Consider the following 14062-nt stretch of genomic DNA (forward strand, 5'->3'; position numbering starts at 1 on the left):
CGCACGTTGTGTGCTGTGACTTGCATCAAATCTGTGTTGCGTGTGATCGGTAAATCCTGCATAAATACCGGAGCCTTGCATCAAAATACGCGGGTGTGTGGTTTTGATTGGAGGGCATGAGTCAATGCTTTATCTTGGCCACTGCACGTAGCATCAAATGGTTGCTCTTTGGTGCCTGACATGCATGATATTAAAAAAACTTAGTTTTTTCTTTGGATTCTGACTTAAACGGTTGTTGGAAAGGTGTTAGCCTTTCTGGAACTGGAACGAAGCATGATTGTTATGTTAAGGGGATCTGGCATGTCACACCATTCATCCATCACATCCATGATCCTGCTCATTTTGTATCAGACAGCATGATTGGGGATGCAAGGCATACGTACTGAGCTGATTCTGATGTGTTGATGTCGGGCTCAGTCACCTTTTTTAAAATTAATATTTTGCCCTTGTTTGAGCAATCACATTTGATGTCATCATTGTGTGCGTGCTTCTAAGAATAGACAAAAGTAAAGCTTCTTGAATTTCACGTTGCCCATAAAGAGCATCTGGTTTGCCCAAAATGTGACATTTTTCATATTTGAGTGTGTTTCATTGTCGGTTGTGTATGCCGCACATGAATGTGAGAGGTCAGTATATATATATTGGCAGCCATATAACTTGAAAGGAGACAAAGCTTTCCTCATAAGTTAAGGGCATACCAAGTTGAGCTGCTGCTGAACTGGCTACGGGAAAGGACATGTATTTCTTTGAAGGTCCATTTTTTCTCATGTAAAGGGGAACTTATTGAAACAATTGCTTGCCTCCCAATCCCCCTTGCTGTGGTGGAAAAGGTCAACTCCAATTGCTTCATGACTCACTGTGCCATTTGCTGGGATGGCTTGCTGCTTGTGGCAGCTGCCACTCAGGATCAGATGGGGTCAGAGGGTGAGGTGTACCGCATCTGGCATTGATGTGCACTGAAATTTTCTGTCATGTTCTGCTGTTGAACTTCATGTCATAATCTCATGGTGGGGTAAGGGCCTGCACAACAAGCCCTGTCGTGGGATGACTGCAGATGCCAGAAGCTCAGCCAATCAAGTTGTTTGCACTCAATATACAAAACAGTGAAAATATATCAGACATTGACCTGGTTGGGTATGCCATATGAGTCAAAGATCTGGTGAACCACCGGTCTTGTGTACGTGTGTGCAGGCATGTATGTGCATACCAGGCAGGGTGATAAATCAAGCATTAAGATGTAACAACTGGTAATCACAATGTTTCAGGTTATCAAACACCATCATGGCAGACTCAGGAGCAGGGAACTGGTGCTTGATTGAAAGTGACCCAGGGGTCTTCACTGAGCTCCTGCGAGAATTTGGTATGTGAAAGTGAAGTGTTTGAATGTGTGAAATTGTGTTTGTTATTTTTTGGTGATAGTTTTGCTCTTGGTGTGTTTTTGGCAGGATATGTCTGTCTTGTTAAGAAATGACAATTTTTTTAGTAGAATATTTTATGGACCATGAAGAAAAACAAAATTTTTGTTCACTTTAAGCACATGATATACTGCATCTTTGAAGTCATTTAGCCTGTTATAGGTAGCATCAGTCTGTCTGTAATATTTGCTGGTGATGTAATTTGTAAACATGCATCACTTTCTCCTCCACATTGGTATCAAGAGGTCTCAGGTTTCTTGTGATGTGTGAAATTATAGCTGAATCTAACATGCTAAATTTGAAGTCAAGTTTATTTAACTATGGACATATATAAATGTGATTGCTATCATTAGATATATTAACCAGCAAATTTGTAATGTTTAAAGCTGCCAATACCACTAGGGACCATATGACTGTATGTGCACACCTGATATGCAAGACTGGTATATAAATTTAATCAACCAGATTACTGGATGCAGATATCTTTGACATTGTTTTTGCCATTTTAGTAGCCAGCCATGCATGTCACTTAAGGATTGATTTGAACAGTTTTGTTTAGAAATGTAACATTTTTTTGTCACAGGTGTTACTGGCGCCCAGGTGGAAGAGGTTTGGAGCATGGATGATGAAATGTTTACAAAATTGAGGTAAGTGAGTGTAGTCACTGCACTCGGTTAACATTTGAAACTGATAGGCATGGATCACTAAGCATAGGGTGTGGTAGCCAAGTAGCATGGGACTTATTATTTTCCTGATTTTTTCTGTTACCACTTCTTGCTTGACTGATGTGCTACATGCATTGCCCACTGCCTTGGGTGCTCACAAAATGTGAAGGACACCCACTATGACTGCTTTTTTTATTATTATATTATTATTTTATTTATTTTATTATTATATTTTATATATTGTATTTATATTATTATTATTGTATTATCATATTATAATTAATATGCAATCCACTGATCAGTAATCAGTGCCATTCCAGCATCTCGTGGGATGGTGTGGTCACCATGAGAATGAATGGTGTGTGCTAGGTCCATCTGGGATTGTGTTATGCCATGCTGCATGATCACTTTTGTCTGCAGGCCTGTTCATGGGCTAGTCTTCCTCTTCAAGTGGGTACCAGACTCATCGACAGCTGGCACCCCTGTCCAAGACAGCAGGCTCGAGCGCATTTTCTTCGCCAAACAGGTTAGATCGCAGACTTGTGTTAAACAGAATGTTCCAAATTTGTATGGAGCTTTGAAATGGTAAAACCACCTTGAAGGTTATTTAGTTCAGTTCAAAGCCCTGCCCTTCTTATGACTTAAACCCTTCTAGTTTCACAGCTACACACTGGCAAACATGTGCGAACTATTTCAAGGTCATCCAGGCATCCATGATACTATAATAGCGTCGCTCAAATCCTGACATTCCCTTGGCTATACGGCGATCAAGGTCCAGAAAAAGGCATAATTAGTGAGTCGTTCAGATCTGGCGATTTCAGATTGAGCCCGATTTCCAGATATAACGGCCGTCAATAAGCTCTCGATCAGTGTTGTGCAAGGCACGACATTAAAGCAATAAAGTAATAAAGCAATGACGTATTGGATGGAATATTAACTTAAGAGAGAAATGGTGTCGTCCAGAGCAGCATTTTCTACTGAAATGGTACCAATAGTTTGTGAGCTCATTTCATCATATTGACGCTTACTTCAATATCTTCAAAGGCGGAGAATTCCAGTTGAATTGGCCGGAGCGAAAACCCGTCTGGTCTCCTCTGAGTGATGTGTCGAGTTCTCATTTTGTAAGCTTAGCTGGTTTGTCGTGTGCCATGGCCGGATCTAGTAAGCTCCTTATATTGTGTAGCGTGGCCCAAAACGGGTGACGCGCCAAGGCGACTGAAGCCGAGCGTGAGAGGTGGCGCGCGCTGCCGTGTCAGCTCCTGCCACCGCGAGCGAGCTCTACCCGGCCCCCACCGTCGCAAGAGAGCTTTACCCGGCCCCTGCCGCCGCCACGAGCGAGCTCTACCTGGCCCCCACCGCCGCAAGAGAGCTCTACCCGGTCCCCGTCGCCGCCGCGAGCGAGATCTACACACGGCCCCCTCCGTCGCAGGCAAGCTCAAGCCGGCCCCCTCCACCGCGAGCGAGCTCTACCCGGTCCCTCTCCGCCGCAAGCAAGCTCAAACGGCCACCTCCGCCCCAAACAAGCTCAACCCCCCCCCCCCCCCCCCCGCCGCGAGCGAGCTTTACCCGGCCCCTGCTGCCGCCGCGAGCGAGCTTTATACAGCCCCTTCCCCCGCAAGGAGGCTCAAACCGGCCCCCTCCGCCGCAAGCGAGCTATACACGGCCCCTTCCGCCGCAAGCAAGCTCAACCCGGTCCCCCCCCCCCCGCCGCAAGTGAGCTGTACACGGCCCCCTCCTCCGCAAGCAAGCTCAACCCGCTCCCTCCCCCCCCCCCCCCCCCAGCCGCCGCCGCGAGCAAGCTCAACCCGGCCCCCGTCGTCCGCAGGTGATCAACAACGCGTGCGCCACCCAGGCCATCCTCAGCGTGCTGATGAACACGGACCACCCGGACGTGCGGCTGGGCAGCAACCTGACCGAGCTGCGCGAGTTCACGCAGAGCTTCGACCCGGCCACGCGCGGCCTGGCGCTCAGCAACTCTGACGTCATCCGCACGGTGCACAACTCGTTCGCCAGGTGGGGCCGCGCGGACGGCGGCGCGCGCCGAGCAGGACCTGACCTGACCTGACCTGTGCTCGACGGTGTGGTGCGTGCAGCGCCGCTTCCTTGCGGGCGACGCACCAGGCAGATTTTTGTTAGCTGTCGCGTAGCTCTCCTATCCCGTCTTTGGAGCGGTCTCAACCAGGGGCTAAGGGGTCCATGGGTAGCATGGCGTGCGGATGCCGTAGTGTCTGTGCGGTGTTTCAAGATCATAGTACTCGGTGCGTCATCGTTGTTTTCAGGGGAGGGGGAAGGCATACGGTGCGTCGCCCGCGGCGAAAGGCGTGAGACAAGTCGACCCTAAAAGACTGAATATTGCAACGCGTCGTTAAATCCCACTTGTTAGCATTATCGCTTGTGCTATATCGTCAAAGAGATGCGTTTCCAGGCGAACGTCGTGTTTTCCTTCGGCCTTCTATTCCGCTTACAGCCGGGTCGGGACGCGTGCAGCGTATCGCCCGCGTGTCGGTGGTCGTGTCTCTGGCCCAACCCCGTGAAGTCGACAGCGCGTGGCGTCTGTCTCCCGTCAGGCAGACACTGTTCGAGCTGGACAACAAGTCGGCGACCAAGGACGACGAGGTGTACCACTTCGTGAGCTACGTGCCGGTGGACGGCCGGCTGTACGAGCTGGACGGCCTGAAGGAGGCGCCTCTGGACCACGGGCCGCTGCCGGCCGACACCGACTGGACCCAGGCCGCCCGACCCATCATCGAGAAACGCATGCAGAAGTGAGTGGTTGCCGACGGTGCTGACTTCCCCGCCGCTCGTAGAGACGGGCTGGTGACGCTTTGGCACAGGGCAGCGCCTTCCGTGGGGACGGGAGGGTGGTGATATACACTCCCCGCCCCCTCCCCCCATGAGGGTAGCGGGTGGCGGTATAGACTCCCACGCCTTCCGTTGGGACAGAGAGAGGACTGTTTTAACTCCCAGGCGAGAAGGTGGCGGTATAGACCCCCGCTCCCCGTTGAGACAGGAGGGTAAGGGCGAAGACTCTCCAGCTTCCTGTAGAGACAGAAGGGTGGGGATAGACGCTTCTGCCCCCCCCCCCCCCCCCTGGAGACAGCGGGGGATGGTATACACTTTCTCGCTTCCCGTGGAGACAGGAGGTTAACGGTTAAGACTCCTGGCCTCCTCACTCTTAGATCCACTACCACACTCCTTTGATCATTCAAAGAAACAGCTGATATCCCAATGCTACACAGTGTTGGCAGTTTTTGCCTGGCCTCGCATCATCTGCCAATGCCATGGCAGAAATGTTGTGTTAGTTGTGAATGCAGTTCTATGTATCAGCTGCATCTGAAAGTTAAGTAAGGGCTGAGAGGAGCTCTGGCTGTTGTTTTAACTTGTATATGTTGCCCTGACAGCCGACTGTAAATGAAAGCTATGCAATGTTGAAAACTGGCTAACTGGTCCATAAAACAGGTCCATATTTTCCCATTTGTCAGGGTGGCAACAGTTCTTGGGATTTGTTACAGAAGACATGTGGGACGTATGTCCTGGTTTATGTTTCATCCATCGCCTGCATGGCAGTACTGCGTCATGTGCATTGTCAAACGCTGTGATGACGTCAGTTGGGCGGGCTGTAACAATAGCAACCGCTCCACGGTCTCTGACTTCCGGCCCCTGACGGCGCGGCGTGCTCCACCAGGTACAGCGAAGGTGAGATCAGGTTCAACCTGATGGCCATCATCTCGGACCGGCGCGCCCTCTACCAGAAACAGCTGCGCCAGCTGCAGGCCGGCGCTCAGGTGAGTCCCGGGCGGGGGCTGGCCGACGCGGCACAGCCGGGGGCCGGCGCCCGCGTCATGACCACAGGGCGCCCGGGCGACGTTCACCGATAGGCAAGGACATGGAGCCGTGTGATAGAGGCTCGATGTCGGTGGGTTCTCGTTTGTGGGTGGACGGTCACTAGCCTGAAGACAAGGTCAGGATATGGCCGCACGTGCTTGGTACCTCATGCGGCTGCCTTCGCGGAGTTAATGATGCTGGTTGGCTCGTGCTCTCGCCACCGGAGCACGAGTGTCGCTCTGTCGCGAGTGACGGATAGGTGTGCTCGCGCAGTTGCATCACCAATCGAGTCCGCTGAGCGTGCTACCTTCTGTGCGGTGAGCATGGTGACATAGAAATTACCCACTTCAGCCTGTAGACCTGGCTTCAATGTGACCATCCGCAGTGAACCCGCTTCAGTTCATCCCTTATACCGGAGACCGCTCTCTGGCCTACAGCCGTCATCAGTGCTGACAGTGCTGTTAGTCTGTTTCCGTCCCGCCTCATGCTGTAACGCTATTGCCTGATGACCGTGAGACGTGAAGCCGACAGTACATATATCGCGGGGGGGGGGGCTGGTGGCATAGAAGACTGGACAGCCGTGGTCAACAACAGCCTGAGCTCAGTGTTTCTGGTTCTGGTTGTTTCTATCAAATGTGGTTCGCAGTTCGCGGAGAGCTGCGGAGGTTTTTTTGAGACACGCAGGCGGGTTGTCATGCTCCGCACACTGGCTGCGACGAGTGTGGGCCTGTGTGGGGAGGGAGACACAGAAGCCGTGCCGCGGACTCTGCGCCCAGCGCGCACCGGCACGGCTCGCTGTGGAGGTGGAGGTGGGGAGCGAGACACAGAAGCCGTGCCGCGGACTCTGCGCCCAGCGCGTACCGGCACGGCTCGCTGTGGAGGTGGAGGTGGGGAGCGAGACACAGAAGCCGTGCCGCGGACTCTGCGCCCAGCGCGTACCGGCACGGCTTGCTGTGGAGGTGGAGGTGGGGAGCGAGACACAGAAGCCGTGCCGCGGACTCTGCGCCCAGCGCGCACCGGCACGTCTTGCTGTGGAAGTGGAGGTGGGGAGCGAGACACAGAAGCCGTGCCGCGGACTCTGCGCCCAGCGCGCACCGGCACGTCTTGCTGTGGAAGTGGAGGTGGGGAGCGAGACACAGAAGCCGTGCCGCGGACTCTGCGCCCAGCGCGTACCGGCGCGGCTCGCTGTGGAGGTGGGGGAGGGAGAGGGAGTCGGTGCCTTCTGCAGTGCTCGTCTGACATGCTCCTTTCTCGCGCATTTGTTAGGAGGCGGGAATGGATACGGACTCGGCGCAGTCAGAGATGGCCCGGCTGCAGATGCTCATCTCCGAGGAAGAGAAGAAGATGGAGACCTACCGGACGGAAAACATACGCCGCAAGCACAACTACATCCCGTTCATTATGGAGGTGAGGAACGATGCAGCGGTCTGCCTCAGCTCGGCTCGCCGTTCTGGCTCGTCCACAGTCGCTAGCTGTCGTTAGTCCCCCGACGTGTGCGCGTTTGTCTGGCGTTTGCAGTGCTCGCTTGCCTTCACAACCGACCATGCTATCTCGGGAAGTAAACATGTAGGCCCGAGAACTGCGTTGGAATGGACAGCAAGAGATCCTTGATGTACCAACCATTTCAGTCTCTCCGGCGTAGCGAGTTTTTTGTGCGCTAAGGACAGGGATGGGTTACGAGGGTTGAGGGGCATCGGGTTGGAACCTGGTGGCCCCAGGAATATCGTCCGCCTAATTTGCATCAAACGCTGGTTAATTTTACCCATGTGTGAAATCTGGGCACAAAGGCCAAACTTTTGTCTTAAAAATCCTTTCCGCGGCATAATTGGCCCAGCACCATGGACAACGCGATATTTGATAGCATTACATCAAATATCCTGCATGTCATTACAGGGATGCATTTGATGATGATGCACAACGATCGGCATGTAGCATGTGATGACCAAATATACCGGACAGCGCTAGGGCAATGCTTCTGAATGCATTTTGTCTACCAAGCACACGCTATCGGGCTGATGAATGCAAAACTAGACAGACGTGACGCTCCCCAACATGACATCGCTCGTGCCTTTTTGAGTCTCGTACTTTGGGAGAAGGTGTATGATCTTGTATGGTCGTCAACTAAACATTTGGGCGCGATTGTTTACGTTATTTTTATAGGAAGCACCTTGGGCGGGGCTGCGGGCCCTTCTGATTTGAAGGGGTCAGCTGGATTAGACATCTTGAAACCAGCCGCACTTCTGTAACCATATTTCGTTCTACAGCTACTCAAGATCTTGGCGAAAGAAGGCAAGCTGGTGCAGCTGTACGAGCAGGCCAGGGAGCGTTCGGAGAAGCTGAACCAGGCGCGCAAGAAGCAGAAGACCAAGTAGCTGGGCTGCGCCGGCACCTGTACCTCAGCGCTAGTTGTTAGTTTGATTTGACATTGCCGAATTTTGTCAAATAATAAAATTGCTTCGGTGTTGAATCTGCGTTGCCTGTGCGAGCAAGGAACGTTGGCTCAGAATGGATCGTCATTTTATGACAATTCCAAACACTGGCTATTTGTCCACGACCAACACCTGCAACAGGCAATGGTTCGTCGCCGGATGATCAACTTCTCTCCTGTTTTGACAATGAAGACATGCTACGATAACCGTGTTTTCATTCTGCGAATTTCGCTAGGATTCTAGGCGGGCATAAAACTGACTGCCTGAGACTCTGAAATATACTGGGCCGGATATGCCGCTCGAGTCCTCAGCTGATCGCGCAGACGTGACCTTTCGGCATGAATGAATTTCGGACATGCTCTTAAACGGCATACTCAAGATGGGTACCCACCGACCAGGAGCGAACTTTGTACTGAGGTGTTTAGCAGTATGGAGATTTAAGATCCGCGTTAGTCGTTTTTGCTGGTGGTGGGTGCTGGTATGACAGATGGGTGAATGTCACCGCTGGTCGAGAGCCATCTGGAAGCTTCTCAAACTAGTCTGCTGACCTGGCGTGGAGATTGCGAAGTACTAAGCGCATCCAGGAGTGCTAATCGTATCAGAAGGTAATTATTTCAAAGCTTCAGTAACGAGAACCCGGCTGTGCTCAATAGGGAGTAAAGGCAAAAACCACCAGTTTTTCCAATGCTGCCAAGGATCGGCCGCAACGAGGATCCGAAGCGTCAAACGCAATTTGAGACGCCGGTCTGTCGTTTTTACCAGTGGGGAAGTAGAAATGTTGGGACGAATTGGCTGGGGCGGCGGGGGGGGGGGGGGGGGGAATCAAATAATCATTCAAGTTCACAGCGGTCAGAACGCCAGCCCTGCGGCCTTGACTTAAGGCGCAAAACACGTGGGAGGCGGGGCCGTGAATGAGTAATATAACACGCCAAGGGAGATACGGCAAGCCCTATTATTACAGCGGCAAGCCTTGAACGTCTGGCGAGATAGCTGACATCATCCAACCCGATCTCCACCGTACGGTGAATACAAATATTCATCATCGGGCGCAATAACCAGTCCGGTGGATCAGACTGGCTCGATCTGCCCGCTGCCCGCCTGCCGCCACACGCTGCCCCCCCCCCCCCCCCCCCCGCTCGGGGGCCGCCACTGCCGCCATAGGCGTAACCACCGGCCAGGGCCGGAGAACATGGACACTGGACGGGGACGCACTGTGCTGGACTCCAGACGCCAGGTGGAGCCAATACCGACCCCGGAGTCGACCAGAGGGTCGTGGGGGAAGCTGTTGCTGTGAGAAGGGAGTCTCATGTCCGAAATGAGTCGGTGAGATTGGCTTGAACTAACGACTGGTTGGCTCAAATGGCAAAGGCAAAAGACCCACGTTCTTGCTCTGATATATATATATATATATATATATATATATATATATATATATATGCACATATGACTAATATATATGGCAAAATGCATATATGGTAACGTTCATACCAATTCTCACCAAACCATGTCTGAGTCGAAATGAAGCCGTCTCCGTTGCGTGCCTGAAGCGGCACCCTGCATCAGCGTCAAAATTGACCTGACCAGCTGTGCCTTGGTAATCTGAAGTCATTCCGTGGGAGCGGTGTCGCATGCGGTGCCGCTAGTCGCGAGCTAACGTGACCAGTCAGTGAAGGCGGCGAGTACCGCCAAAGTCGGGTCAGAAGCGACAGAGACGGGCCAGCGAAGGCGGCGGGTACTGCCAAAGTCGGGCCGGAAGCTACAGAGACGGGCCAGCGAAGGCGGCGGGTACTGCCAAAGTCGGGCCAGAAGCTACAGAGACCGGCCAGCGAAGGCGGCGAGTACTGCCAAAGCCGGGTCAGAAGTTACAGAGACCGGCCAGCGAAGGCAGCAGGTTCTGCCAAACTCGGGCCAGAAGCTACAGAGACCGGCCAGCGAAGGCGGCGGGTACTGCCAAAGTCGGGCCAGAAGCTACAGAGACCGGCCAGCGAAGGCGGCGAGTACTGCCAAAGCCGGGTCAGAAGCTACAGAGACCGGCCAGCGAAGGCAGCGGGTTCTGCCAAAGTCGGGCCAGAAGCTACAGAGACGGGCCAGCGAAGGCGGCGAGTACTGCCAAAGCCGGGTCAGAAGCTACAGAGACCGGCCAGCGAAGGCAGCGGGTTCCGCCAAAGTCGGGCCAGAAGCTACAGAGACGGGCCAGCGAAGGCGGCGGATTCTGTCATCCTCGGGTCACCTCGCCCTGAAGCCAGACGAGCGGCCGCACCGAAACACGCCCCGCTGACGAAAACATGTGTATTAAAGCGTCTTCATGGGGCATGCTTTCGTCACCAAGCAGGCCTTACCGCACACAACAGAAGCGTCTGCACATAACAGCCATCTATCATGTCGTGGGCTGAATCCGCGCCCGAAAGCCTACAGCAATTGAGCGCCGCACTGCTCCCAACACCGGTCGGTGAGGCGCCCGGCACCAGGCAGGCTGTCACACGAGCGTCACACGCCGCGCAAGGTGAGGCGATAGCCCCGCCGGCGCCGGCCGATGTTCCGCCACCACGTGCGATCGGCGTCGGGGGCTAGTGCGGCCCACCTCCCCGCAGTCGGCAGCGGCGCCCAGCCGCGGAGCGCACGTGCGGCACACCGCGTGGCTGGCTGGCCGCGACGCGCCCGTGCGAGACGGCCACAGACGTGAGGGCCTATAAATAGAGCGGTGCAGCCGCACGGCCGGCGGCCGGCCAGGGTCAAGACCCGCGCCGCCGCCGCCGGCACGTGCTGGCCGGCTCCGGCCGACCGCCGCCCACAGGGGCACGCGGGCCCCGCAACAGCACAGCTATAAATATGCACACGCACACGCACTCAGACACGCGCGTCACGAGATGGAGCTTTACGGTGTGTCAGCGCCGCCCCAGCGGCGCCGTCAGCAGCGCCGCCGCTAGACTCGAGATTCGTTATCACGGATGTTACCCACCTTCACTTGGCGGCACCCCAACCGCCATCTCTTAATGATGCACTACACCAGGATGTATTTATATTTGTCCGATAATTTTATGTGCTCGGTGTCGAACAGATCCGGGAAAAGGGCCCCTTGGTACACAACCGTTTAATGTTTGCCGTCTTCCAGCGGCACCTCGGAGTTCAGGTCTGGCATGTTTGTACGCGGCGCCGAGCAGGTGGACAGCTTTTCATATCCAAGATAACCCGAACTCGTCTACTGGTTGTCGGCAGCATCATAAATATGCTGTCGCCACGCATTCTCTGTATACATACAAGGATTTTTGAGGAGCATGACTAATGTCTTTGATTGTAAAATTGAAACATTACCTAAACTCACAGGAAATGACCCTGACGGAGTATTCTGTAAGTACAAGCGCAACCGAACATGCGTTTGTTGGCTACAACCAAGCACATCCTGGAAGAGGTCCAACACTAAGAGAACACCAACATGACATCATGACTCAAACTGCACTCATCTGCAGACAAATATGAATCAAGCGCGACACCAGCCGACCTAGGCGCCACGACAGCGCCAGTTAGGCGCATCTCCAGCCCCTATCACGACATTCTGACACGACGGATATCATGAACACATCGCTAGCCTGTGCTACCAGATCAACGCATTTTGCTGGTATAACCGGGCGAGGCTGGTTACGAGGGCGGTAAAAACGAAACCTGCTGGAACCTATTATGGGCGGATCATGATGACGTGCTTCACTGCATGGCACAACCGGAACCCATGTCGGGAGTCCGACACGATGGACACCGACCGACGTGAGCAGATCATACATGGCAGTGCCATATTCGACAGAAACAATGCCCCTGTGTGTCCTCCTCCCAAGCGTGGATCAGCTAAACCCTGTTGGTCTGCACGGTGACGAGCACACTGGCTGCGGTAAGGGTCCGATAGATGCTGTTGTCTCAAAGCGCGTTATCTAAACGCATAACCCATCAGCGCGTGCTCCAACAGTGGCCACGCGCTGTCACATCCGTTGACGATGAACGCACTCAGTCACAAAAGGTGTCTTCAACGGCGTCTGACCCAGAGGCTAACTAAGCAGACGCGTGTCACGGTAGCACGGTCAAAAACGTTCCGAAATGCCAACATCGCAATGTCGGCGTGCGTAATGTCATCACATGAAAATGTTGATTTGTTTTTTTTTAAAAAATGAGTCGAACCTTGCACACCAAGTTCGAATAACTAATATGCTGCAACGAAACAAGGAAAATAGGGCTATAAAAAGGCGGTAGGCTAGAAGAATAACTTCACACAAGTACACCCATGCACGAGAAATGGCATATTATTATGTCTTCCTGTGTGATAAATATATAAGCTACTGATGACTGTAGTAAACGTCTGGAAAAACCCTTGGGCCACGCGACGATAACACGTGAGTGGAAGACAAAATTCGCCATACCGAATCCACTCCAAACCAGCGCCTTCATCACATTTTGGAACCTCAGGTCCCAAACACGGCGCCCACACGGCCCTCCTGAGGGCCGGCCGTCCATTCTCCACCGACACCCTATCCGTGACCAGCCCGCGGCAGCTCTGCCCGTGCGGCCGTCGTCTGGCGTCGTTTGATGCCTGCTCGGGGCCCGTGTCTCGCCGCCGCCGGCCCGCTGACCCGGGACCGGGGGGAGGCGCCGCCGGCTGGCCAGCGGCCACCACCTCGCTCCACCCGCCAGTCCTGCCGCTACTTGGGACGGAGCTTCTCGTAGTGGTAGCCGCGCTGCAGTGGCGTCAGCTTGCCGCCCACTGACGTCATTGTCTTATGCTTCACAAAGTTGAACTGCTCCTGGACGAACTCATAAAACTCGTTCTCAACTTGCCACACTTCCGACTGGCGGATAATCTGCTTCGTTCCTGTCGGAAGGCTCCTTCTTCTTCTGTGTCCTTCGCAAGTGTGACTTTCCCACTGCAGGTAAAAAGATCGCTGTTAAAACCTCTGGTGGTGGTCACTTGCTGCAGCGGCGATACACCACACAGTATCAGCACACTCGCAGGGTGCGTCAGCATGCCCCGGTCAGCCCTGGATGATAATAATAACGCGCCCCGCCAATACTGAAACGGCCGCTTATCCGGTCCGTGCGCTGTGACTGTCAGAGCTGTCACGCGGTGAAGACGCGTCATTGTGTCCCATCAGCGACGCGATGGAAGTATGTTTCAGTCCGCGATGGTTCCTCAGTAGGTCAGAGCCAGTGATAGAATGTGGGGATGTGGGGATGCGGGGTAGGTCAGAGCCCGTCTCAGACATGACATCAGCAAAGCCTGGACAGCATTACCACGACCGGCAAAACGGACTTCAAAATTGGCCGCTTGTTTATCAACACCCTCACACTCAAGATCATCAGTTACGCCAGGACTGGTGGATACGAGGAGCGGTGAGTATCCTGCAGCGTCAATTGAGTCGCATCACTGACCGCGTTCCATGGAGCGGCCGGCGCCGGCGAACATGTCGGGCATGATTGCCTCCAGCAATGCCACAAAATCCTCCAGCCGCTCGGTGGTGCCCACCAGCAGGTAGTGGTGCGCCAGGTTATACTTGGCGTGCTCCAGCGCCTCGCGGCTCCCAGGCTCCCTGCGGCGACGGTCGTACCTCACTCAGCACTCATGGACGGACACTCGGCACTCAACAGCCGGCACTCGGCACTCACGGGCAGGCCTTGGCACCTGTCGGTTAGGAACCAGCACACAGAACCCACACTCAACACCCAGTTCAGGAACTAACACTCACGGGAA

At 54.0% G+C, this 14062-nt stretch overlaps 2 protein-coding genes across 3 annotated transcripts in view; one reads left to right on the forward strand and one right to left on the reverse strand.

The window, feature by feature from the left end:
• LOC119101426 (ubiquitin carboxyl-terminal hydrolase isozyme L5) lies at positions 1 to 8372 on the forward strand. 2 transcript variants are annotated; one of them, XM_037224765.1, is made up of 9 exons: positions 1 to 49; positions 1266 to 1360; positions 1999 to 2062; positions 2501 to 2606; positions 3906 to 4093; positions 4648 to 4845; positions 5766 to 5865; positions 7172 to 7312; positions 8170 to 8372. In XM_037224765.1, exons 2-9 carry the CDS (start codon positions 1282 to 1284, stop codon positions 8275 to 8277), a joined length of 984 nt encoding a protein of 327 aa, XP_037080660.1. In that variant the 5' UTR covers positions 1 to 49; positions 1266 to 1281; the 3' UTR covers positions 8278 to 8372. The 2 variants fall into 2 exon arrangements, with proteins under 2 accessions (XP_037080660.1, XP_037080658.1); XM_037224763.1 differs by having other exon boundaries at positions 9 to 93.
• A 2234-nt stretch (positions 8373 to 10606) lies between these two features.
• Positions 10607 to 14062, reverse strand: part of Hs2st (Heparan sulfate 2-O-sulfotransferase) — an 87641-nt gene continuing 84185 nt past the window's right edge. Inside the window, 3 exon segments of the mRNA XM_037225189.1 lie at positions 10607 to 13196; positions 13198 to 13238; positions 13744 to 13901. Of these exon segments, the coding sequence (XP_037081084.1) occupies positions 13017 to 13196; positions 13198 to 13238; positions 13744 to 13901 (379 nt within the window). The 3' untranslated portion in view covers positions 10607 to 13016.

This window comes from Pollicipes pollicipes, unplaced genomic scaffold (genome assembly GCF_011947565.3).
Source record: "Pollicipes pollicipes isolate AB1234 unplaced genomic scaffold, Ppol_2.1 Scaffold_4881;HRSCAF=5763_pilon_pilon_pilon, whole genome shotgun sequence".
NCBI lineage: Eukaryota > Metazoa > Arthropoda > Thecostraca > Pollicipedomorpha > Pollicipedidae > Pollicipes > Pollicipes pollicipes.

Coding starts and splice junctions, on each gene's coding strand:
- LOC119101426 (XM_037224765.1), top strand. CDS start 1,282: ATGGCAGACTCAGGAGCAGGGAACTGGTGCTTGATTGAAAGTGACCCA. Junction 2,063..2,500: donor GAAATGTTTACAAAATTGAG/GTAAGTGAGTGT, acceptor TTTTGTCTGCAG/GCCTGTTCATGGGCTAGTCT. Junction 4,094..4,647: donor GTGCACAACTCGTTCGCCAG/GTGGGGCCGCGC, acceptor GTCTCCCGTCAG/GCAGACACTGTTCGAGCTGG.